The sequence below is a fragment of the Podarcis filfolensis genome (genome assembly GCF_964270895.1).
Source record: "Podarcis filfolensis genome assembly, chromosome: 14".
NCBI classification, from domain to species: domain Eukaryota; kingdom Metazoa; phylum Chordata; class Lepidosauria; order Squamata; family Lacertidae; genus Podarcis; species Podarcis filfolensis.
In genome coordinates, this window is record NC_139616.1 from 44,254,358 (window position 1) to 44,280,371 (window position 26,014).

A 26,014-nucleotide genomic window follows, 5' to 3' on the forward strand; every position below is an offset into this window, starting at 1 on the left:
TTCTGAGTGAAGTATAGCTAAGTCACATACTCATGTTCTATTTTGTGTTGCCATATAAATATTTTCATATACGGTGGTGCCTCGCAAGACGAAATTAATTCGTTCCGCAAGTTTTTTCTTCTTGCGAGTTTTTCGTCTTGCGAAGCACTTTTCCCATAGGAATGCATTGAAAATCAATTAATGCGTTCCTATAGAGACCGCTTGCCAGGCTGACGGTGCGGAGAAGGGCTTTTCTCCCCACCGCAAGCCTTCAGGACAGGTCCGGGAACAGAGGGGAAGGCGCGCAGCGCTTCTCCTCTGTTCCCGGGGCTTGCGGTGGGAGGAGGGTTTTTCCTCCCCACCGCCAACATTCAGAACAGCATTCTGAATGTTGGCGGTGGGAAGGAAAACCCTCCTCCCACCACAAGTCTTCAGGACAGCCATCCGAAGGCTGGCGCGGGGAGAAGGTCTCTCCACCCCACCGCCAGCCTTCCGAGCAGCCTTCCGAAGGCTGACGCGGGGAGAAGGTCTCTCCGCCCCACCGCCAGCCTTCGGAGGAGCCTTCCGAAGGCTGGCGGTGGGGCGGAGAGACCTCCTCCCGCCGCCAGCCTTCCGAGCAGCCTTCCGAAGGCTGGCGGTGGGGCGGAGAGACCTCCTCCCGCCGCCAGCCTTCCGAGCAGCCTTCCGAAGGCTGGCGGTGGGGCGGAGAGACCTCCTCCCGCCGCCAGCCTTCCGAGCAGCCTTCCGAAGGCTGGCGGTGGGGCGGAGAGACCTCCTCCCGCTGCCAGCCTTCCGAGCAGCCTTCCGAAGGCTGGCGGCGGGAGGAGGTCTCTCCGCCCCACCGCCAGCCTTCGGAGGAGGTCCGAGGATAGTGGGGAAGACGCGCTGCGCTTCCCCACTGTCCTGGAGATTTCCCTATGGGCTTTCGTCTTGCGAAGGAAGCCCATAGGGAAATTCATCTTGCGAAGCGCATCGAAAAACGGAAAACCCTTTCGTCTAGCGGGTTTTTCGTCTTGCGAGGCGTTCGTCTTGCGGGGCACCACTGTAATGCTCCCCATTTCTCCCTTCCCCAAGAATCATTCAGGTATAATATGCTGGTGATTTCTCTTTGTTGCTACTACACTTACATCTTTCACAAAGTGAAAAGCATTCATGAGTATTTTGCAGGGGTATTTAAAATAAACCCTTCTAAACAGATCTTAGCTTCTTGACTCCTGCCTGGTCACCACCCTCTTGGCTGCAGGGCCAATTTAAGAACCTCATTTTCACCACCCACATTTCATAGATCCACTGCAGCCGCAACTTTTTATTTTCAAGTTGAAAGGGGTTCCTCTGCCTACCTCATTGTAAAAGAAATGAACCGTGTGGTTGTTGAGCTTCAGAGAAAGCGTTTTCAGGAACGAAATGTAGTATGCCATAATCTCTTCATCCGAGAAGTCAAATTTGTGCACAATGATAGAATTTACGTAGTTGTTGGAAAGCAAATAGTCTGGGAAGGGGGAAGAGAACAAATTCATAATCAGCACAAATGTTATAAATTACACAAAAATGAAGAGATTCACACAAATTGTTCTATTAAGCAATGTTTCCAAAAATTATTCCAGCATCCAATCAGAACAGCCTCTGCCAACCTGGTGCCCTCAAGATGCTCAGCCCCAGTCAATATAACCATGTGGTCTGTGGTGGATGGAAGTTACAATTCAGAAACATCTGGAGGGCACCAAGTTCAGAAAGGCTGGATTAAAGAGAAGCCAGACACCAACAATGGGAACAATAAAAAAATCAATCTGCTAGAAGCACATTTAAAAGTCAGCACATGAGTTTTTGATGCCATCTTGCTTCTTCATCCCCCTCTAATTTTAGATTCTTATCTAGACTTCAACCTAGTAGCAGATCCCTTTGAAAGGGAAGACATAGCAAATAATATGCCTCAACTCCCTAATAGCATACTTTTCTCCAATGTAAGGAGCAGCCTTTGTTGCATACACCAACTTTTAAATGCTTCTATCACACGACTCCTTCCCAGCTCCATGTGTCTCTATTCCATTTCTCAGGATGAAGGCTTCCTATTTATGGCTCTAAACAGACAGGTGGCTATTTGTTTGTTTGTTTGTTTGTTTGTTTATTTATTTATTTGGACCACAGGAACCTAGAAGGTCTATGAAAACCAAGTTATCTTTTTCAGATTTAGAATGGGTAGGAAGGAGGTGAAGGAGGTGAAATGTGTGGCCCAATAAACTGTCAGGGAGAGCAATTTAATAATATTAAGTCAGCCAGAGCCATTTCCATAGGATTACGGCTATGGATTGCTCCATGCCTTGGTTGCCATCCCTATCTCAACCAATAGGGCCCTAATTTGTAGCCCAGCTGACAGACAACAACCATCCAGTGCGAGTTGCAAACTCATAAGCTTCAGAACAGCAAAGTAGCACCTCCCAGTTCCTGACCTGGGAAAATGGACCCTTAGCCCTCTCCTCCCAAAAAGGTTGCTTTCTGCTGCTCCAGAGAAAACAACAAAAAGGTTGTTTTCTGCTGCTCCAGAGAAGCGGACACGGAGCAATGGATCCAAACTACAAGAAAGAAGATTCCACCTAAACATTAGGAAGAACTTCCTGACAGTAAGAGCTGTTCGACAGTGGAATTTGCTGCCAAGCAGTGTGGTGGAGTCTCCTTCTTCGGAGGTCTTTAAGCAGAGGCTTGACAACCATATGTCAGGAGTGCTCTGATGGTGTTTCCTGCTTGGCAGGGGGTTGGACTCGATGGCCCTTGTGGTCTCTTCCAACTCTATGATTCTATGATTCTCCCATCCCATTTGAGAAAGACAGGCAGCAAAGGTTTAGTACTACAAAATCAAAACTACGCTGATTTCGTTAAAGGCAACATGGAGGCATGCATACTTACAGAGAGACGTTTCATGACTAATGTTCTCGAAAAGGATGTTCAAGGTCTGCAGGAGCTGCACACACACGTAACGGCCAGACTTCTGACGCAGAATGTTCAGAAAGAACACAAACACGTTCTTCTCCAAGAAAAAACTAGAACAACATTGAAAGTTGTTACTGATTTGCAAAATGATTATTGCAAAACATTTCGGCTGCAGTTACTAGGCAGCAAGTCCTGTTTAAGACTGTGGGACCATTGCTGGTATTGAACCATGGCCATTGTGTTAAGGAACTTTTTTTCCACGTAACTGTTTGTTAATGGGAAAAGTAAGTAAAGATTTAAAAATAGGTTCCATGTTATATTATGGGCTGGAAACTGGAGGCCAGCGAGTCATCACAGGCACAGGGAACTGGTCTTTGGCTCCAAGAGATGCCATTTGGTACAACTGACTGGTAAATGTCAAGCCTCGCTTCTGAAATGCTTAGCTATCTGTAAAACAGGCAAAGATAAACCATCTGAATGGAGCAAAAGTTTTACTACTTTGAGGTAAGGATGAGTTTGAGGCAATGCTGAAGAGTTGTATAGCATACAAAAACAGAAGCAAAACATAGAGCAGAACCACCAGAAAGAAGCAGAGCCTACTAAGGCCTGGTTTGCATGCCACACTAAACTATTATTTAAAGTAAATTGTGATTTAACACAAATGAGCAGCATGCTAGTGAATGCTGCTCAGTAGTGCAATTTGCTCCTGCCTTTGCCACAATGGGGTAAAACAAAAGGCTTAGCATTTCATGTGAACCAGCAATTGTGTTTTTTCTCCAAATGCACTACTGTTGGAAGCCAAGGTTTGTTCAACACAATCAGCCCGTTCTCTGGTTTGTTCCTCCCAGTGTGGCAAGCACATGAATGGAAGAGGAGAAAATAGGGCAATATTAAGCAGTGTGCATAAACATAGTGAAAATTCCTAGTAAACCATAGTTTAAATTTAAACTATGATTTAACACTGCGTGTGAACCAGGCCAATATGTACTATAAGTCCACCGCAGCTTAGAAAATGTATGAGGTACCAATGAGAAACTACTTTTTTGTGAGCAATCTGAGGCTGCAGCTCACTAAACCACAGTGGGACTTCTTAAACCAGACATTGAGAACCTGCAGCCATGCTGGCTGGAGCTACTGAGAGCTGGAGGTCATCAACATCTGAAGGGTCATAGGTTCCCCCACCCATATAGAAGTAAACACAGCATTGGGCTGCACATCACTCATTTAAATCAAGCTACGATGGTTGCAGTCCAACATGGGCTTGTGATTTAGCACCACTGACTTTCGGAGTATGCATAGGTAGGATTTACACCCTCATTTTACTTCTTTCCTTGCATCAGTGGCATATCAGCTTATATTTCATATTGTTATATTCTATATTCAAAAGCAAACACTTAAAAGCTCTTACTCAAACACTGAACTGTCATTTTGGTCTCCCCATATTAGGATCTCAGTTATAGATCGAATAGTCTCCACCAACAGGTTGCGGTTGTGTTCAGTCACAGTGGTATTTTTGGTCAGAACATGATACATATACCTGAAAGACAAGCAAACAAGAAAAAAGATATGAAAACACTGATTGCAACAAGGGTGTTGAAGTGCGGCCATTTGAAATGGCTCTGCTACTTTACTTGCAAATGAACGAAGGCACTCCCTGTGGTGTTGGGATTTCAATTTGCATGTGGCCATGCTGGCTGGGCTTGATGGGAGATGTAGTTCAGCAACATCCAGAGGGCTGAAGGTTCTCCACCAGTGTGCTTATGAAACACTATTTTGCAAAAACAATTGCACATCCTGTTTTAAGGTGGTTTCCAGGTGGAAAGAGCAATCCATTTCCAGCAAATAATAACTGATACAAGCAACAGCTATTCAACTACACTAAATATGGTACAAACATTCTACTTTTAGGGAGCCTGTCCCATACATACTTGTCTGCCAAGAGAATCTTTGCGGACCACACTGACCACAGTATGGTTTTCCAAACACAATTCAGATGTTGATTGTGCCCTAAAGACTCAAGAAATCTGTACTCCATGATTTGGCAAATTATTCCAGGCAAAAAGTGTTATTTAGGAGGATGACTACACAACATGCTGATCTTTTTAATTTAGTACATCAATTCCAGTATTTCATATGACAAATTAAGAGAACTGCACCAGATGATTCTACTTAACCGGATTTAACCACACCTCCTGGAGCACTAACCATGACACTATTTTTAGCCCTTTTCATTTCTGTGGAACTTCTAATCCACTTTATTACAAAGATGCAGACTACATTTCTTACACAAGCTCCAAGCTTCCATTGCCGAGACACTGAACAAAATCATAAATTAGATTTATCCAAAGCCTTAGTAAAACTTATAGGTATGTAGATTATGACAGATAGATCAGGCCAAGGATGTACAGTGGTACCTCGGGTTAAGTACTTAATTCGTTCCGCAGGTCCGTTCTTAACCTGAAACTGTTCTTAACCTGAAGCACCACTTTAGCTAATGGGGCCTCCCGCTGCCTCCGCACCGCCGGAGCACAATTTCTGTTCTCATCCTGAAGCAAAGTTCTTAACCCAAGGTACTATTTCTGGGTTAGCAGAGTCTGTAACCTGAAGCGTATGTAACCCGAGGTACCAATGTACCTGGCCCAGTATCCTATTTCTATAGCGGCTAGGCAGATGCCTCTGGGAAGCTTGCAAGCAGGACATGGCTTTTCCCCTTTGTTTGTCCTCAGCATCTGAGATGCAAAGTATGCCGCCTCTGGACATGGAAAGTTCCACTCAGCTATCATGACAAATTTGTCCAGTCCTTTTCAAAGCTTTCAAAGTTGGTACCCATCCCTACATCTCAAAGACAGTGGCGCTTATTCTCTCTTGTGTGAAGTGCTTCCAATTGTCCATTGTCCACGAACAGTTCAAATTTTTTTTAGGCTGCTTCAATGCACTGGTGCAACCAGCCATGGCTATCTGGGAACCAGTCAGTCGACTCTGATGAATCAAGGAGCACCTTAAACAAACAACTGCACTAGGTGTTATTTAAAATGCTTGTGGAATGCTCTGAAGAACTTCTCCTGCATCAAGATAATATGATGCTGCAATCTCCAGACATATTTTCTTAGTGGTAAACCCCAGTGAATCAATGCCCACGTAAAGGAGACTAACAAGATTGCGAGGCAAGTCATTCACCCTCACTAATGCCTTAGAAAAGGGATATGGGTTGGGGCTCTTTTTTCACAGAGAAGGAAAACTGAGGCCAAGAGTCAGCAATGTGCCCAGCACAATTTTGTGTCAGAATTGTTTTCTGAATCTTGCCTAGAAATAGTTCATAGCCTCACATGCCCAAATTCTGCACCCACATCATCAATCTGCATGTGTTCACCCTCCTTATTTTCACCCTACAGGACTCTCAGTGGCTTTTCAGCCTTCTACAACACTCACAATCAAGTATGAGTCTCACCATGCCAGGTGACTAAACTCTACAGTCCTAAACAAAGACATACACAAATATTCTATGCTGAACACTACATACAACCCATGCAAAACAGAACCCTCATGATCACAGATGGTCAAATCCTGAATATATCGTTTCCTCCTGAGCGCACACCAGACCACACCACATACACAGGGCACCAATCTCCTTATCCCAACTGGACCGAACCCGGAAAGCCACACACATATTTCATGTAGATGACAATTCAGCAAAGCCACTTTTAGATAGGTTCTAAGGCCTATCAAGATGGAATTGGTTTCAAAAATCGGCATATCAAATGAGAGAGGAGCTCAAAAGTAAACACTTCATCATCTGTCTCTGCTTTGGAATCCAGTAGTGTGACTGACACCACCTTGATTCCCAGAACCTGGGGGGGAATCCATTTGTGTTTCTGATTGGTCACACTACAGGCTAAGGCAGGCACCAAAACAACTAAATAATTTCAAGTTGCTTCTGTTTTGTCAGCTGCTTTTTTAAAAAAAACCAGGCTATTATATGTAATATACTCTGTGTGTGTGTGTACACACAAACAGAATTACGCCTACCACCTTCATGATACAGCTTTTGGGGAATGCTGAAGAAGCACCTCTTTAACTTGGCTTCTGACATTCAAGATGCATATTTTTAGGGCCCACTTTATTTCTGTGGTTGCAAGTTGTTTTAAACTGCTTTTAATATTGTGTTTTAATAGTTGCAACCTGCCCTGGGACCTTAAGGTGAAGGGAAGGTAATAAATTAATAATAATAATATGAAGTATTTATGTAGAGTGAAAGAGAGAGTTTGTGTGTGCACGCACACACTTGCCTATCAATATAAAAACAGTCCAGGAGAATGCATACATCTATGTATGTGTGCCCATAACCATTCCTTGGTTTGCGGTTGTTATTCCTGGTAGGGTTTTACCAGATTGACATATTGCTATTTTTGTCTTAATCTAATTTTGTAAGCTGCCTATTATGGGGTGTTTTTTTAATTCTAAAGGGGGGGGGGAATCTTTTAAATACAAATGAACATACAAAGTATCAACATATTGCCTACATATTACAGAGTGTGTAAATAAACAACCAGCAAGGCGAGAGACTTAACATTGTTTAGTTATATGTATGTATTACACCAACACCCACCACAAATAAAAGGAAACAAACATCAGAACAAGCCTGTCACATGCACAAGGTCATCATGAAGCGTGCACATACACACTCCTCTGTCTCACATGCAACATTATAATTACATTTAATGAAACATGCATTTATTGATTTATGGTTTTATTGAGCTGTTGCATGGTTTCCTTTTAATTTGGCCTCCTTTGCTGTGTACATCATCAAGAGAATTTGATTTTTAATCAGGCACCTCATACACTTAATATAAATCATGTCACTCCAGTCAGTCCATCCACCCATAAGAACATAAGAAGAGCATCTAGTTCAGAACTCTGCTCTCACAGTGGCCAACCAGATGCCCCTGGGAAGATAGGAGGAAGAACCTGAACATAACAGCACTCTCTATATCTTCCCAGCAAGTGGCGTTAAGGACTCATCCATACCTTGGTTTAATGTAGATTGTGCCTCCTTTAATTCCCACCCACCCCATCCATAAGGCTTTCTCCTCCAACAACGGCTGTCCCATACTTTCTCTTCCCAAAATCTGGAGATTCTCTATGCAGTTGATGCAGCTCTTCTATTTGGATTAACAAAACATAGGGCAATCTCCAGATTTAGGAAGCAGAAATCGCAGGACAGCCATTGTTGGAGGAGAAAGCCTCATGCACAAGGGGGAATGAAAGGAGGCACTTAGGGGTCTACAATGCATTAAGCTGAGGTATGGATGGGCTCTGAGGGCAGGCAGATTGATCACCTTGTCCACCATGAATTTGGTTAATCCTCTTTCAAAACGTTCTAAGTTAGTGACTGCCACTGCCTCCTGTGGAAATGGGTTCTATAGTTAAACTATGTGCTATGTGAAGAAGTTCTTTGTTTATCTGCCTTGAATCTTCCATCATTCAGCTCCACTGGATTTCCACAAGTTATAACGTGACTGGAGATCGAGAAAAACTGTTCTTTATCTACTGTACTATCTCCATGCCATGCATGATTTATACCATCATCATATAGCCCTTCCTTACTCACTTTCTCCCAAGGTAAAAAAAAGGAGCCCCCAATACAACTTTTTCCTTCAGCAGGCCTCTTCGACACCCATGGATAGTAGTAGCTAGAGCTCACCCACTCAGTCATGAAGCTCAAGAGTGAGACCTCAGCCTAACCTACCTCACAAGCTTGTTGTTGTGAGGATAAAATGAAGAGGGGAGAAAAGACCCTATGTACTCCACCTTCAGCTCCTTGGAGAAAAAGGTGGGAATAATGCAATACATATTTACCTATATTAAACATAACACATACAGGATATGCTAGCACTGACACAAATTTATGTACATGCTATCTGAATGGATTCATTATCTGCTATTTTTAAAATCTTTTATATCTAATTTTGTATCCGTAGAAGCCAAATGAATGCTTTAAATCCTATTTGTATTCTAGAGGTTTATCTTTGCCAGGTGCTTTTACATGTAAGAATTTGTGTTGATATTGTTAATGGTCAAAGGCTACAAATACTAATAAAAGGTGACTACATACGCATTGCACATTACTCTCTCTCATTACTTCCTCAAGTGTCCTCTCTCTCTCACACAAAAATATTTATACAGAAAGATATGTTTTATATATATATATATATATATATATATATATATATATATATATATTTACACACACAAGACCACTGGGTGCAACTTTGGGGTCATTCATCACATACACCACCTTGAGGTAGTTGGGAGAAACGGGATATTAAATGCAATAAACAAACAAATATATAAACATGGACACAGGTCCTGCCGTCTGAAAACAATGTGCTGTCAGAGAATTGCTCCTCAGGTGAGCGTTTGCATAACTGATTCCTATGTGGAAATTTCCAACAAGCTCCCAACCAACACAACCTTGACTTCAAAAGGATCAGGGTGTGTGGAACCCAGGGAAACCTCAGAAGAAGAAGAAAAGCAGGCAAGTGGAAAAAAACACTACCCCCACTTGTCTGATCTCCCTCCCTGGCCAACCAGCTGCCAGAAACGCAAACACAAAACAGCGAAGTTCACTTATAAGGCTGCTCATGGAATCGCAGAATCCTGGAGTGGGAAGGGGACCCTCCGGGGGTCATCTCACTGTATAATCTGTGTAATTCACTGTATACAAGTTGTACAAGTGACAATAAAATCCTCACCCCCCACATTGCAGGAACCGTGCTTGTGCACACCGTCAGTGCTGGATTTACATACAGTATAAGCTAAACAAGCTATAGCTTAGGGCCCCACTCTCTTGGGGGCTCCGAAAAAATTTAAAGGGAAAAAACTGGATGTACATTTCCAAACTATAAGTTAAAAAACAAATAAAATAAAACCTACATACAGCAACAGCGTTGCGTGTTGCGTAGGCTCCTATTTGCTATGTGCAAATGGCTTGAGATACCTATTAGGTCCATCAATTACCATGGGGCATATATTCAACACAAAAACCAGCGGCATTTTGTTGTTGACAAAGGACAGCTGGACATATAAAGGGCCCCATTGCCTTCAGTCGCTTATCAAACCTAAATCCGGCCCTGCACACAGTCCGGATATCTGAATTCTGGGAACTCCTGGGGTTCGTATAAGTGAGGACCTTTTGGGGAGGGGGCGTATAGCGGGCCCCCCCCGTGAAAGGAGCCCCAGAGGCAGTTGGGAGGCGAGTGGGGGAGGGGCGTCCACCTGAGCCCACCTGCCTCGAGGCCCCTCCCCCCTCCGGCATATGAGTCCCTCACAGCCTTCTCCCGCCCTGAACACTCACTTGAGGTGGTCGAGCGAGTGGATGTTCCGCGAGGCCTTGCCGTGCCCGCCGCCTCCCCAGCTGCGCGACCGCCCGAACATCCTGAGGGGAGAAAAACGGACGGAGGGAGGGCCAAGCTCGGGCTCTCGCTCTCGCTCTCAGCTCGCTCTCTCGCTCGCTACCGCCTCACGGCCTCGGCTGCTGCTGCCGCCGCCTCATCCTCCTTCTCGGCCGCCGCCGCCGCCATCCTCTTCCTCCTCCTCCTCTTCCTCTCAGGCGGAAGGAGTCCCAGCGCCCTCCCCGCCCCCACGCCCGCGCGCGCACCCTCCGACATTCCGCCCCGGCGGAATGCGACGGCACAGACCCGGCAGCGGAGCCGCGGCGCGGGGCACGCCGGGAAGGGTAGTTTCCCTCGGCCCGCAACTACTCTCGCCAAGGCATACGTAGAAGGCGAGAAAGAGGACTGCGAGTCCCAGCGTGCCCCGCGCGGAGGTGGGAGGTGGGAACCCGGAAGTGGGAGGGGCAAGGAAGGTTGCGTCCCGGCGCAGGGCAGGGGGCGGGTCTTTGTGACCTGCGGGAGGGGCGGGGCCTTCAAGGCAGGTGAGGGAGGGGCGGAGGAGGGTTCTTCCCCCATAGGAAAGGAATTGTTAGCGGTGCGGTTCTTTGGAAATAATTCGGAATTAATTCGGAAAGCAACGCAGTGATTTTGTTTGGAATGATTCACAATTGGTAGTGCAAGAATAACCTTCTTTGCTGTGATTTGGAGGGAGACGCTTAATCGTTGGGCAAAAGATTCCTGCATCGCAAGGACTAGATCAGGCATAGGCAAACTCGGCCTCCAGATGTTTTTGGGACTACAATTCCCATCATCCCTGACCACTGGCCCTGCTAGCTAGGGATGATGGGAGTTGTAGTCCCAAAACATCTGGAGGGCCGAGTTTGCCTATGCCTGGACTAGATGACCCTGGAGTCCCTTCCAGCTCCATGACTCTATGACATAAATGCCGGTTCGTAATCAATTGTTAGCGGGGTGGTTTTTGTTATTATTTTATTTGCAATTACAGTGGTACCTCAGGTTCAGTACTTAATTCATTCTGGAGGTCTGTTCTTAACCTGAAACTGTTCTTAACCTGAAGCACCACTTTAGCTAATGGGGCCTCCTGCTGCCGCTGTGCCGCCACTGCACGATTTCTGTTCTTATCCTGAAACAAAGTTCTTAACCTGGAGCACTATTTCTGGGTTAGCGGAGTCTGTAACCTGAAGCGTATGTAACCTGAAGCGTATGTAACCCAAGGTATCACTGTATTCTTTATTTGGGCACCACCTGGAGGGGTTGGCATCTGTCTTGTGAGCCCCTGGGGGTGAAGGCAAACCGCTGCATTAGTAGAGGCCTCCCTGGGGTACATGCCCTGGGCAGAGTGTGCATGGAGGTCCTGGGCTGCCCAGACGACAAGACTCCCCTCTCTGTCCACAGGAAAGCAAAGCAAGACTTTTGGCGCCAGCTTGGCTCAGGAGTTGCTGGAAGGAGGCGCACAAGGCGCCATCCAACTGTCTTAGGGACCCCACCGGATTTGTGTAAGGTTTGCTCCTGAGCCTTTTCTTCTCCTGAAGATGTCCCGCGAGACAGCAGAGGTTTAGGATCAGAGTTGTCCTTCTCCTAGATGGGTTGCCTTCCCAGGTCGACAAGCCCCATCTGCCCCTCACTTCCTTCTACAGCAGAAGGTATGCGTGCAAAATGACACATATTACCCATTACAGTCTCTTTTTAAAGAAAGAGACCCTGCTCCAGGACCTTTAAATCAGGAAGGGTTTACAGTGGTACCTCGGGTTAAGTACTTAATTCGTTCCGGAGGTCCGTACTTAACCTGAAACTGTTCTTAACCTGAAGCACCACTTTAGCTAATGGGGACTCCTGCTGCTGCTGCTGCGCCGCCGGAGCATGATTTCTGTTCTCATCTTGAAGCAAAGTTCTTAACCCAAGGTAATATTTCTGAGTCTGTAACCTGAAGCGTATGTAACCTGACATACCACTGTATTGATTGATTTAACAAAACGTATATACCGTTTGATTTTAAGAAGCCCTCCAAGTGGTTTGCAAAAGATGGTCGATGTGCATACACATTTAAAGCACACTGTATCCCCACACAAGAAATTAAAATAAAATCCTGGGCCCTGTGGTTTGTGAAGGGTCCTGGGCCTTGCAGCTACGTGAGGGATAAACTACATTTCCTATGATTCTTGAAGGGGACTATATATAATTTGCATCCCACCTTTTGCCTCCAAGGAGCTCAAGACAGCACACATGGTTCTCCCCCATCCTTCTCATTTAATCCCCACAACAGTCCTGCAATGTAGGTTCGACCGAGAGAGACAGCTGGAGACCCCATTCACTTTCCCAGATGTTGGTGGCCTCCAACTCCCATCAGCCCCAGCCACGCCTGAAGAGCTCAGTCCAGAGAACATGAGACTCTTAATCTCTCAGGGTCATGGATTCAAGCCCCATTGGGAGAAAAATTCCTGCTTTTCATGAGGTTGGACAAGATGACCCTCTGGGTCCCTTCCAACTTTGTGATTCTATGATTATGGCCAAATTTGTTGGAGGCTGATGGGAGCTGAAGTCCAGCAACACCTGGGAAGGATAGCAGGAGGCCCTCAGCTCTGCTTTAAATCTTCAACAGCAGCCTGTCACAGAAACCTTAAAGCAGGGGAGGACTTTGCTGCCTTAATAACTACTCTTAACAGTGTGGTTTAGTGGTTAGAGTGTCAGACTAGGTTCTGGGAGGTAAAGGTAAAGGGACCCCTGACCATTAGGTCCAGTCGTGGCCGACTCTGGGGTTGCGGCGCTCATCTCGTTTTATTGGCCAAGGGAACCGGCGTACAGCTTCCGGGTCATGTGGCCAGCATGACTAAGCCGAACCAGAGCAGCACATGGAAACGCCATTTACCTTCCTGCCAGAGCAGTACCTATTTATCTACTTGCACTTGGACGTGCTTTCGAACTGCTAGGTGGGCAGGAGCAGGGACCGAGCAATGGGAGCTCACCCTGTCGCAGGGATTCGAACCGCCGACCTTCTGATCGGCAAGTCCTAGGCTCTGTGGTTTAACCCAGGTTCTGGGAGACCAGGGTTCAAATCCCCACTCAGCCATGAAGCTCCCTGGGTGACCTTGGGCCAGTCACTCACTCTCAGCCTAGAGAGCCGCAAGCAAATACCAACCAGACACTCAAAGAATTAAGCAAGAAGACATCTTTCCCATCGCTTTATCTCCACACTGGGAAAAGCTGGGGATAAGAACAGGGCCGGATTTAGGTTTGATGAGGCCCTAAGCTACTGAAGGTAATGGGGCCCTTTATATGTCCAGCTGTCCTTTGTCAACAACAAATTGTCCAAGTTTTTTGTGTTGAATATATGCTAGATGGTAATTTATGGACCTAATAGGTTTCTAAAGCCATTTGCACATGTTGCCATGCAACCAGTGCATGCAGAATGTAGGCACCCTATACTGTATATAGAAATGAGCAAACCAGTGATATTTTAGGGAACAGGCATGGCCCATTACATCACAGGAGCCTATACAACACAAAACTGGCTTTATTTTATTTGTTTTTCATCTTATATTTTGGAAATGTACATCCAGTTGTTTTTCCCCCTGTATTTTTTTCTGGGGCCCCCAAGAGGATATAGCTTCTAGCTTGTCTAGCTTATACATAAATCTGGCACTATCATAGGAAAGCAATCCATAAATGATTTAAGTAAATAAACTTAAGTCCTGCCAAGGGAAGCAAGGAATCAGCAATCAGACACATTGACTTGGAAGTCAGTCCCGGCGAGCGCAATGGGACGAAGCGCACAATTGATCTGGGATTGCTCAATCGGCAGAGTATGAGACTCTTGACCTCCGGGTCGTGGGTTCGAGACCCAGATTGGGCAAAAGATACCTGCATTGCAGAGGGCTGGACTACATGACTCTGGGGGTCCCTTCCAGTTCTACCCTTCTGTCCAGGCGCCTACCTAACAGGACTGGCCGCAACCCACTGGGAACCCCACCTCCTCCAAGCTCTCCCCCCTCCCCACCCCGCGGCTGTCACTCACCCTCCCCGGCGCCATCCAATCCGCGCTCGGGAGAGGCGGGTCCCTGGGACTTGCGGGGAACAGCTGCTTCTGCTACGCGGAGGGAAGTGATGCGTCTGAGGAGTGTGGATGCAGAAAGAGAGGAAGGAAGAGGGAGGGGGGTCCCTTGGAAGAAACGGGGGGGGGGCTGCGCTGAGCGGGGCGGAGCAGCGAGCCCCTTGCATTAAAAAACGGGGCGGGAGCGAGCTTTTGCTTCTTTGAAGATTTGAGGAGCGGGGGGGTGGAAGAGGCGCCTCTGCAAAGCCTTCCCCCTCTTGCGGCGCATCAGAGGCCTGAAAAGTGAAGTGGGGGGGGGAGCCAGTTGCATGAAGGGGGGGCCGCAGGGCGAAGTTACTCGCTTGCACCGCCCGCTTCTGGATGTAGAGATTTGCAGAGGCTGGAAAGGAGGAGGAGGGCGCTCTGGCATGGAGGGGTGGGCTGAGGAGAGCAAGGGCATCGCTGGGGGGCGCCCTCTTCCGTTTGCAGACTGCTGCAGGGAGGGGTGGGTAGGCAGGTAGGTCGGTAGGTAGGCGAAGGTGCTGGGCTCTTTGATTCCTGGAGATCTCCTCTGGCTGCTGCTACTGCTGCTGCTGCTGCTGCCCTCCCCCAGTCTCCAGCCTCCGCTGGGCCCGGGCCTCCTCCACGCTGGATGCCCTTTGCCGCCTGCACCCAGCTGGAGCCGTGGGCCCCCCATGCGCCGCCCCCGCTGCCGCCCTCTATGTTCTACGTGGGCTTGTTCTTCGTCAACCTGCTGATTCTCTACTACGCCTTCCTGCTGGAGTACATCGCCCTCAACGTCGGCATCGTCTTCCTGCCCGAGGACATGGACCAGGCCCTGGTGGATCTCGGGGTGGTCTCCGACCCGGCTCTGGGACTCTACGAGCTGGACAGCGAGGTGGAAGTGCTGGACGGCTACTGGGAATAACTGGGGCCCCCTCCCCGAAAGAGCAACTGGCACGGGCTGGGAAGAGGAGCGTCGCTGCATCCAGATGCGGGCACAGCTGGACGGACCCTTTGTAGACTGCGATGGGGGCACAGGGACAGCCAAGCTGGGCAGGTGCCGGGGGTGCCAGGAGTTTCTCTGCCCCGCCTGCCCCAGTCGTGGGTTTTCTGCTTGAGCTGGAAAGACTGGGGAGAGGCCCACAGACTTTTGGGGGTGCCATGCTAAGGGCAGGCAAGACGACGGCACGGCAGGAAGAGGGAGCCAGAGTTGGCACAGACGGACGGGGTCCCTTTGGGGCACTGAAGTAAGTGGCATTTTACGGTTTGATCCAGCTGTGCAGAGGGAAAGAAGTTGCAGGTTGAAAAGGTCTGGGGGTGAGGGTTTGATCCTGTATCAGTTCTGCCAAGCTGGCACTCTCCAGGTTTTGGACTACAACTCCCAACTCCCAACAACAACAGGTGCGTTGGCTGGGGTGTGTGTGATGGGAGTTGTAGTTCGCAACGCCTGGAGGGCGGAGGCTCTCGTACATATTGGCATGCCTCTGTGACGATCCAAGCGGTTGCTTTTATCTGCCTTGCCCTTTCTCCTGTTGGCAGAGAGCAGGTTCAAAACTCGCCCAGGTAGAAGGGACTGCTAGTGCTCCCCCAAACCGCTGTGGAACACAGAAAGGGTAAGATTGTCAGTCCATCTAGGTCAGTGTTGTCGACACGGACTGGCAGCAGCGCTCCACATCGACTGGGCTGCCGGCCCTATCCCTAGATACAAAACAAAAAAATTTTTTTTCCTTCCAGTAGCACCTTAAAGACCAACTAAGTTAGTTCTTGGTATGAGCTTTCGTGTGCATGCACACTTCTTCAGATACACTGAAACAGAAGTTGCCAGATCCTTCTATATAGTGAGAAGGTGGGGAGGGGTATTACTCAGAAGGGTGGTGGGAATGGGTGATTGGCAGATAGCTGTGATGAGCCTGTTGACAACTCTTAACGACTGCAATAGGTCTTACAGGAAAAAGCAAGGGGTGAGAAGGTGAAAAATGGCTTTGTCATGTATAATGAGATAAGAATCCAATGTCTTTGTTCAGACCAGGTCTCTCCATGGTTTTAAGTTTGGTAATGAGTTACAAAGTAAGAAGCCTCGTGGTGCAATGGGTCCCTGTGTCTGGCTGTTAACTAGGAGGTTGGGGGTTCAAGCCCACCCTGGGATGGCTGTGGACAGGATTCCCTTCCAACTCTACGATTCTACGAAATCCCATTCCTCATGATTCGGTATAAAAGGCTGCCTTATACAGAGTCAGATTGAGCTCAGTATTGTCTACACAGGCTGGCAGTGGCAATCCAGGATTGTAGTGTGGGGACAATCCCTGAATTGAACCTGCGACCTTCTGTCTCACAAATGTTTAGCGCTGAGCACTCTCCGTTATGTGATGCCTCTAATCAGACATGAACACCAGCCATGAAAATGCAAGCCCCCCCCCCAGGCTGCCTGCACAGTTTCACTCATTCCTAACCCACCCATAAGATGCGGCTGGGGCACCCATTTCAGCAAAGCCCCATCTCCTCCCAACACATTCGGCAAGGGTATTTTGTGTGCATAGTGCAGATCCGCACCATGCATTCCGCACACCCTTAAAAAGTCTGTGGCTTTCTCCCAAAGAATCCTGGGACTTGTAGTTTGTTAAGGATTCTGGGAACATGTAACTTTGGTGTGGTGAAACTACGGTTCCCAGGATTCTCTAGGTGGAAGTCACATTTGCCTGAACGAAAAAGCTTTCATCGGGTGCCAAGAGTGCGGTGAAGGTGCCTGCCGTCAATAGGCAGGGAGTTCCAAAGTGTGATTTCTTTCTTTTCTTCAATTTTTTTTACTGATTTTCACAAAATTATAGACACACAAACATACAAACAAACATAAATCATAACCTTATTAAATCTTATTAACATTAAGTGACTTCCTCATAGCCCCCTAGTTGAATTTCAGTGCAAATCATTTTAACGGTTTTCCAAATCAAAATTCTTATAAACTTAGCTTAATCACTTAACATCTTTCTTACCAGTTCAGCATTAAACATATTAATTCATCACATTACATATTTAAATCCTAAGCCTATCTGGTAATTGCAAGCTTTTTCCAATTAATTTAACTTAGCGTATTTAACTAAATAGTCATTAAATTTCGTCCATTCTTCCTAATACTCCTCCTCCTTCTGGTTGCGGACTCTTCCCGTCAGGTCGGCTAGCTCCAAAAAATCCATCATCTTCATCTGCCATTCTACCACAGTTGGTACTCAAAGTGTGATTTCTTGCAAATGCAGAATGAGTATTACGCAGAGAGAGTAGATGGGGCCTGAGACCTTCTGCGTGCAAAGCAGATGCTCTGAGCTGTGGCCCTGTCACAGATCACATGGTGGCTGGGCTTTATGGGAGTTGTAGTCCAGAGGGTGCCAGATTGAGAGAGGTGAGATTAAACTCAGATTGAAGTAAAAAAAAAACACCCCACCTTGGATCTGATCTTATACATCTGCCAGACGTTTCTATCTTGTTGTTGTTGTTTAGTCGTTTAGTCGTGTCTGACTCTTCGTGACCCCCTGGACCAGAGCACGCCAGGCACTCCTGTCTTCCACTGCCTCCCGCAGTTTGGTCAGACTCATGTTTCTAGCTTTGAGAACACTGTCCAACCATCTCGTCCTCTGTCGTCCCCTTCTCCTTGTGCCCTCCATCTTTCCCAACATCAGGGTCTTTTCTAGGGAGTCTTCTCTTCTCATGAGGTGGCCAAAGTATTGGGGCCTCAGCTTCACGATCTGTCCTTCCAGTGAGCACTCAGGGCTGATTTCCTTCAGAATGGATAGGTTTGATCTTCTTGCAGTCCATGGGACTCTCAAGAGTCTCCTCCAGCACCATAATTCAAAAGCATCAATTCTTCGACGATCAGCCTTCTTTATGGTCCAGGTCTCACTTCTATACATCACTACTGGTTTCTATCTAGTCAAGGCCAAAGTGAGTTCTGTTTTCTCTCTCCCTTTGCTACCCAGCTGGGTCATATGAGTTGCGCTTGACTCCGGGTAGCAGTTTCAGATAGTGTGAAAAACCTACCTTACCCTCAGGCCGGCACTGTTAGTTGCTCAGTATCTGCTCCCTCAGCTGAAATGGAAATAGTTTTAGCATGGTGCTTGCTATTTATTCATTTAGTAACTGCAATTAAGCCCCATATCTTAAGCACCTGCACCAACCAGATCTACAAGGTAGACCTCTGTTGCTCCCATTTCACAGACGGGAAGACTGAGTGTTGCTAAAGCACATCCTAAGCAGCTGCAGCAGATCAAAGCAAGGTGGTGCTGGTGGGATAATGCAAGTCAGGACCCAGAAGGGACTTCTTGCCTGAGCACCTGCTGTCATTGCCTTTTTGGGGGAGGGTTGCTCTCTGTTAACCCTCTCAACCTCCTCGCTAGCCGTCCCTCAGCTCCCTCACCGTTCCCTTAAAACTTGAGTTATATTATTTCATTTCTTGGTATCTCTCCAGAATACGGAGAGAGGAGCCATTTAAAATGTCAGCAAAAGCAGTTTAAGCCTTAAACGAATGAGGTTCAGATCTCCCTTCCATATGCAGCTGTCAGCATCATGATATATATTTTTAAGCACACTAATTTGTATGGAGCCTTGTTGTGAAAATGTAACCATTCTCTGGATTCAGGTGAGATAGAAAACCACACTGGCTGTCACTTCAGTTATTTGGCCCGTAGGCCAGATCCTGACCATCCTCCCCACCCCCACCAGATTGACAGCAGGGAACAATTACAAAGGGGTGCCTATAGGCTGGTTGGGGTTTATATGAAACCTCTTTGAAGGGGATGCAAGTCATGTTTGCAAAGGAACCTTTCCCTCTCTGCAGACCAGCAAAGGTGCCCCCAAAACCATTGGTGCTGCCCGTGAGCTTGGCTTGGCAAACCTGGGCTAACCCCCCCCCCCCCATTGCCCCTGCAAGTCCATTAGCCTGGCCGGGATGTTGTCATTTAACCGGGAAGATACTTGCCTGCCTGGATAGAGGCTTGAAGATGCCTCTTGAGTGTTGTGTGGCTGGACTGTAGCAGAGGCAAAAGTTACATCTGTTGCTCCGCCCATTATTTGCCTCTGGCCCCGCCCACAACTTGCATGGGTGCCCCCCCCCCGACAAAGGTTACACCAAAGGGGAGAAAGGGTTAACTTGCCAATACAATGCCCCTCTGACTGTATATTTCAGCCTTTCTCAACCTGTGGGTCCCCAGATGTTGTTGAACTACAACTCCCATCAACCCCTAGCTAGCAAGGCCAGAGCTCAGGGATGATGGGAGTTGTAGTCCAACAACATCTGGGGACCCACAGGTTGAGAACTGCTGGTTTAAAGCAGCACCATACCAATGTAAACAGTCGTGGCTTCCCCTAAAGAACCCTGGGAACTATAGCTCGAGAGCTGAGAGGTGCTGGGAGGCCCCTATTCCATGCCGCTACAGTTCTCAGAGTGGTTTCACAGTCGCTTCCGCCTCCCAGGGAACTCTGGGAATGGGAGCTCCGTGAGAGTCCTAATGACTTTCAGCACCCTTCAATGGCAATCTGTCCATTTTGCCTCAGGGGGCAAAATGTCCTGGGACGGCCCTGTCAAGCCCTATCGGTGGTGTAGCATGGGTTGCCAAAGCCCAGGGCAAGGAAATTATTATGCCTCCATGCCAGGCAGAGCAGCAGTGGGACATGCATGTGCACCTCCTCAGGCTGGGGCGCTGCCACCGCTGTGAGCTTTGCCCTCTGCCCACCTCCACCACTGGTGGGGGACGCAAGGGCGTACCCTAGTGGTGGCCAAACTTGGCCCTCCAGCTGTTTTTGGACTACAACTCCCATCATCCCTAGCTAACAGGACCAGTGGTCAGGGATGATGGGAATTGTAGTCCCAGCTGGAGGGGCGAGTTTAGCCACCACTGGCCTATCCTCTCCCACTTCTTGCTCAGTGTGTTGCTTCGGTGAGACGGGCGGAACGGGGAGCACCTCCAGTCGGGGCAGCAGCTGCAGAGGCTCCCCCCTAAAAATGGTTGCACCCAGCGTGATCATCTTGGTAGCCTCCACCCCCCCATGCTGCGTCTCTGGCACCCTTAAACTACGGTTCCCAGGATTCACTGGGAGAAGCAATGCTTAATTAAAGTGGTAAGATACTGCTTTGAATGTGTAGTGTAGATGGGGCACAAACCTGCCCCCTTCCTCAGATGGTTTGCCTAGGTCTGAACTCAGGGCCGGATTTAGGCTTAGCTGTCAACATTTCCCTTTTTTTAAGGGAAATTCCCTTATTCCGAATAGGATTCCTTGCGAGAAAAGGGAAAAGTTGACAGCTATGGATTTAGGTTTGATGAGGCCCTAAGCTACTGAAGGCAATGGGGCCCTTTATTTGTCCAGCTGTCCTTTGTCAACAACAAGTTGTCGCTAGTTTTTTGTGTTGAATATATGCTATATGGTAATTTACAGACCTAATAGGTATCTAAAGCCATTTGCACGTTAACATGTATTTTATCCAAGTAATTGTTACAACCAGTCCATGCAGAATGTAGGCACCCTATACATAAAGGTAAAGGTAAAGGGACCCCTGCCCATTAGGTCCAGTCGTGACCAACTCTGGGGTTGTGGTGCTCATCTTGCTTTATTGGCTGAGGGAGCTGGCGTACAGCTTCTGGGTCATGTGGCCAGCATGACTAAGCCGCTTCTGGCGAACCAGAGCAGCACACGGAAACACCGTTTACCTTCCCACTGGATCGGTAACTATTTATCTACTTGCACTTTGACGTGCTTTCGAACTGCTAGGTTGGCAGGAGCAGGGACCGAGCAATGGGAACTCACCCTATCACGGGGATTCGAACCACTGACCTTCTGATCGGCAAGTCCTAGGCTCTGTGGTTTAACCCACAGCGCCACGCTATACATAGAAATGAGCAAACCAGTGATATTTTCGGGAGCAGGCTAGCAGGCAGGGCCCATTACTTACATCATAGAAGCCTACACAACACAATGTACTGTTGCTGTATGCAGGTTTTATTTTATTTGTTTTTTTATCTTATATTTTGGAAATGTACATCCAAGTTTTTTTCCCTTTAATTTTTTTTTGGGGGGGGGCCCAAGAGAGTGGGACCCTTAGCTATAGCTTGTTTAGCTTATACGTAAATCCAGCACTGTCTGAATTGCACAACTCTGTGCTCCCGGTGTGGGATGGTGCTGGGAGCAGATCATCACGTTTCCTCCATGAGAGCATTTGGTTCCTCTTCACAGGTCCCCCAAAGCACCCCCTCCCTTTGTCCTGAGTTGCAAAGTGCACTTTTGGCCACTTGAGCCGAAATACCGTTAATGCACTGACTTTGCAGAAAGACGGTGACCAGAAGGAAAGCATTAAAAGGAATCTGTCGCTGCCCAAAGCTGTGGCAATTGTTGCAATGCAGGGTATATAAAAAGCAGAAGGCTTTGGCTTGGCACTTCCTGTGCCTCGGGAATCCATCAATGTCATACAGATTTAGCAAGCGCAGGAGATGATCTGGTTTCAAAACAGAAGATGTTATTGACCACTCAGCCTCCAGGAAAGCTGGGTAAAACGGTTTATGGGTTCCTGCGGTAGGAATGGCAGAATAGGAAAACAATACATAATAATACCTGCTTGCATTAGGTAAAGGTGAAGGGACCCCTGACCATTAGGTCCAGTCGTGGCCGACTCTGGGGTTGCGCGCTCATCTCGCTTTATTGGCCGAGGGAGCCGGCATACAGCTTCCGTGTCATGTAGCCAGCATGACTAAGCCGCTTCTGGCGAACCAGAGCAGCGCACGGAAACGGTGTTTACCTTCCCGCCAGAGTGGTACCTATTTATCTACTTGCACTTTGACGTGCTTTCGGACTGCTAGGTTGGCAGGAGCAGGGACCAAGCAGCGGGAGCCCACCCCGTCGCAGGGATTCGAACTGCTGACCTTCTGATTGGCAAGCCCTAGGCTCTGTGGTTTATCCCACAGCGCTACCCACATCCCTCCAGCTTGCATTACCTGTGATAGTTGGCATCAGCCTTGGTGAAGGGTCGTAGCTCAGTGGGTAAGACACCTGCTTTGCATGCAGAAGGTCCCAGGTTTGATCCTCCGTATCTCCAAATAGGGTGGGGAGAAAGAGTCCTGTTTGAAAATCTGGAGAGATGCTACCCGTCAGTTCTGGGATAGTTGGACCAATTGTCTGACTCGATAAAGGAGAGTTTCCTAACTTCCTATTTCAACCTTTTTTTCAGAACCATGTGAGATCAGGGCATGTTGAATAGCTTAACTTTCAAATTTGAAAAATTAGGGGTGCTAAGAAGTTGTAACATGACTTGGGGATTTAAAGGATGATTTGGTTAAATTAATATAATTTAGGTTTTCTTGGTAAGTAAAATGTGTGTAAAACTGAATAGAAATCAATACAAATGATAGCTCATTATTATTATTATTATTTATTTAGCATTACCTGGCATTTTCAGAAGGTATAATAATAATAATAATAGTAATAATAATGATGATGATGATGATGTGGATTTTTGTGGGGGTGTATTGGGTTGGTGTTTTTATTTTTATTAGGCATTTTATGGTTTTATATCTTGATTTTATTCTGTCAACCACCCTGAGACCCCCCCTCCCCGGGTATAGGGTGGTACATAAATTCAATCAATCAATCAATCAATCATAATTAAATTTCTTTGGTTTTCCAAAAGCAGTTTATGTGCTTCTTCATCAGATGTAGACTTACTAAGTATTGTCTAATCACAAAAATAATAGCAGGTTTGAATTCCTCACACCCAAAAACATGTTTTTAAGACCCCCTCACTGCAGAAATGTGCAAACATTTATGTTTCAGACCCTAAGATGGCACGCCCGGATGTTTGTAGGATCTTGCTTTATCTGGGGAATGGCCATCACTCTGGGGTGTGGAACATCTGCTTCAGATGAAGGAGGTCCCAGGTTCAGATTCCAGCATCTCCACATACAGCTGGGAGAGACCCCTGCCTGATACCCTGCCAGTCAGTGTAGGGAACACCAGGAGCTACTCAGAGGGTAGGACCTGAACCCGTGTCTTCAAGTCACAAGAAAGGAGATTCCAACTAAACATCAGGGTGAACTTTCGGGCAGTAAGAGCTGTTTGACAGTGGAACGGACTCCCTCATGACTCTCCTCCCTTGGGGGTCGGATGACTATCTGTCAAGGATGCTTGAGTTGAGATTCCTTCGTTGCACGGGGTTGGACTAGATGACCCTCAGGGTCCCTTCCAACCCCACAATTCTCTACTTTGACTCAGTATAAGGCAGCTTCTTACATTCCTAAGAGACAAACGTGTATTAGGAAACTAAGAAGAGCCCCACTCAGTTGGAGCTAAGGCTTTCTAATTCAGCATCCTGTTTTCAGTCTCCAACCAGATGCCTATGTTTGTAAAGGTAAAAGGACCCCTGACCATTAGGTCCAGTCGCGGACGACTCTGGGGTTGCAGCGCTCATCTCGCTTTACTGGCCGAGGGAGCCGGCATACAGCTTCCGGGTCATGTGGCCAGCATGACTAAGCCGCTTCTGGCGAACCAGAGCAGCACACGGAAACGCCGTTTACCTTCCCACCAGAGCAGTACCTATTTATCTACTTGCACTGGCGTGCTTTCGAACTGCTAGGTTGGCAGGAGCAGGGACCGAGCAGCGGGAGCTCACCCCGTCGCGGGCATTCGAACCGTTGACCTTCTGATCGGCAAGCCTTAGGCTCTGTGGTTTAACCCACAGCGCCACCCGTGTCCCTGCCTGTGTTAGTAGTCTCCATTAATTCCAATAGATCTACTCTGAACGGGACTAACACTGAGATGCAACCCATCAGGGTTTGAGCATTCTGAAACAGGGAGGGAAATCACTTTCTGTTTCCTGCTTAATTTCATCCAGCTCTGTCCTCTCCCCGGCCGTGCTTTTCTCTTGCGTAACGTTTCCTTTTCCTTTTTTGAAATCCAGATTTGCACACGTTTTCTGCACATGTGAAAAAGAAGCTGGGAGCACCAGATTACGGGGCAAGACGGCACGGTCGTGAACTTGCATCTCTGTGAGAGGAAACAGCTTCCAGAGCAACGTGGGCTTCCTGGCCTGGCTGACGATGTCCTCAGTATTTGCTTGTTTTTCAGGGATTGGCCATGATTCTGCAGGAAACCGATTATGCACAGCTATCAGAATTTGCTTAGATATTCCAGAAGGGCTTCCAAGTCACGAGAAATACTGCCGGGTCATTTTTAACGGTGAGCCGGGCTGCCAATCACACGTCACAAACTTCCAGGGAACGGAGAAGTCGATGCCGATATGTTGAGCTAGGTGGTACTGTCAGGATAAGAAGCCTGAGTGCAGGTGTGCGGTGAGAGGGGGCCCAGATATTGCTGAACTACAAATCCCATCAGCCCCAGCAAGCACGGCCAAAGCCCAGGGACGATGGGAGCTGCAGTTCAGCAAAATCTGGAGGGCCAAAGATTTTCCCTGCGCTTGCTAAAGTGGTTGATGGGCATGCTTTTACACAGGTGGGTGGGGGAGACTTACAATTATCCAGATATTTCTGAACTACAACTCCCACCATCCCTGAGCATCAACCATGCTGGCTGGGGGCTGACGGGAGTTGGCACTGAACCACATCTGGAAGGCTCCCAATCCCTGTTTTTTTAAGGGGCGCTGGAAAAACCACCATGAGATCTCAAGAAGTATTGCAAGAGAGCCCTGGCACATTTTTGCACCGTCTGCACACAGTTAGAGGGTTGGTTTTGGCTGTCCCCACAACCTTGCATGCGGTCCTGGGCCCAGTTTGCACAGACCGGTCTCATAAGGGTAGCCACCTTCGGTTCAGGACCTGGTGCATTACTTGTGTATCACCAGTACAACTCTGCAATGCACGTGAGTGGTTGCTTTAAAAAATCTCTGCCATGTCGATGTTTGTGTTTGGAAAGCTTGCGTGTCGTTAAAGGACCCTTCTCCCTGACATGCTAGATTTCTACAAGCAAGGGAGAGTTTGATGTGGGAACACTTGCATCCGGAGTTGTTACTAGCCCACAGGGACTGCAGCTGCACCCTTCCTAAAATGTGCAGGATCTACTCTGCCATCATCATAACCTCCCAGCCGACAATCTGCATTTGCTGTTGATGAGCTATAGAACAGGTCACACTTTTCTGAAAGGAAAAAAACCCCCCACCCTAATCCCATTAAGCTTCAGGAACTCATTTCATAACCCTCAAAACGTCGCCTTTTAAAGAATAAAAAATGAGGAGAATTGCAGCGAGTCGGTGCGTCTGCCACACAGTGTTACGGGAAAGAATTGCTTTTGTAAGTATTTTTGTAATTTTGGGAAAGGAAGGGGGTCTTGTTAATTCCCACGTTATTTTGCCTAGTGTTGAAATGCAGTTCTTATGTTTAAAAAAATAATAATGTAAAAAGCAATATATTGATAACCAGCCTCTTTCAAATACACAAGTATGCAGGTCAACTGATCGAGAGTGTTGCCCATTCATTTATCTGTGAAGCGGTTTCAGTTCCCGTGTCTTCTTGCGGTTATCTTGTGTCGTCCCCGACAGCAGGGCCCGAGCCATTGTGCTCCAATGACAAGCAGAATTGTTGAGAAGAAACCTTGAAAGGCTCTGCCTCCTCCATTAGAGGCTTTTAAGCTGAGCTTGGGTAGCAGTAGATCCGCTGCATTCTGCCTGCGGTTGGATTTGAGGCCC

At 47.6% G+C, this 26,014-nt stretch overlaps 3 protein-coding genes across 8 annotated transcripts in view; 2 read left to right on the forward strand and 1 right to left on the reverse strand.

The window, feature by feature from the left end:
* CLEC16A (C-type lectin domain containing 16A) overlaps positions 1 to 10,726 on the reverse strand; it is a 92,090-nt gene extending 81,364 nt beyond the window's left edge. For all 6 annotated transcript variants that reach the window (XR_014541490.1, XR_014541491.1, XM_083585605.1 and 3 more), the window contains exons 1-4: positions 10,259 to 10,726; positions 4,313 to 4,441; positions 2,881 to 3,014; positions 1,320 to 1,468 (exon numbers count right to left, since the gene is read on the reverse strand). Coding sequence is in view for 4 of the 6 variants with exons in the window: in XM_083585605.1 (XP_083441731.1) it covers positions 1,320 to 1,468; positions 2,881 to 3,014; positions 4,313 to 4,441; positions 10,259 to 10,338 (492 nt within the window). In the remaining 2 variants the exon portion in view is untranslated. The remainder of the gene's footprint in view (positions 1 to 1,319; positions 1,469 to 2,880; positions 3,015 to 4,312; positions 4,442 to 10,258) is intronic.
* Positions 1 to 26,014, forward strand: part of LOC310749103 (myosin-11) — a 1,537,435-nt gene that overhangs the window by 354,211 nt on the left and 1,157,210 nt on the right. The window lies entirely within an intron of this gene.
* DEXI (Dexi homolog) lies at positions 14,368 to 25,783 on the forward strand. Its single transcript, XM_083585969.1, has 2 exons — positions 14,368 to 15,593; positions 24,275 to 25,783. The coding sequence occupies exon 1, from the start codon at positions 14,996 to 14,998 to the stop codon at positions 15,269 to 15,271; it is 276 nt and encodes a 91-aa protein (XP_083442095.1). The 5' UTR covers positions 14,368 to 14,995; the 3' UTR covers positions 15,272 to 15,593; positions 24,275 to 25,783.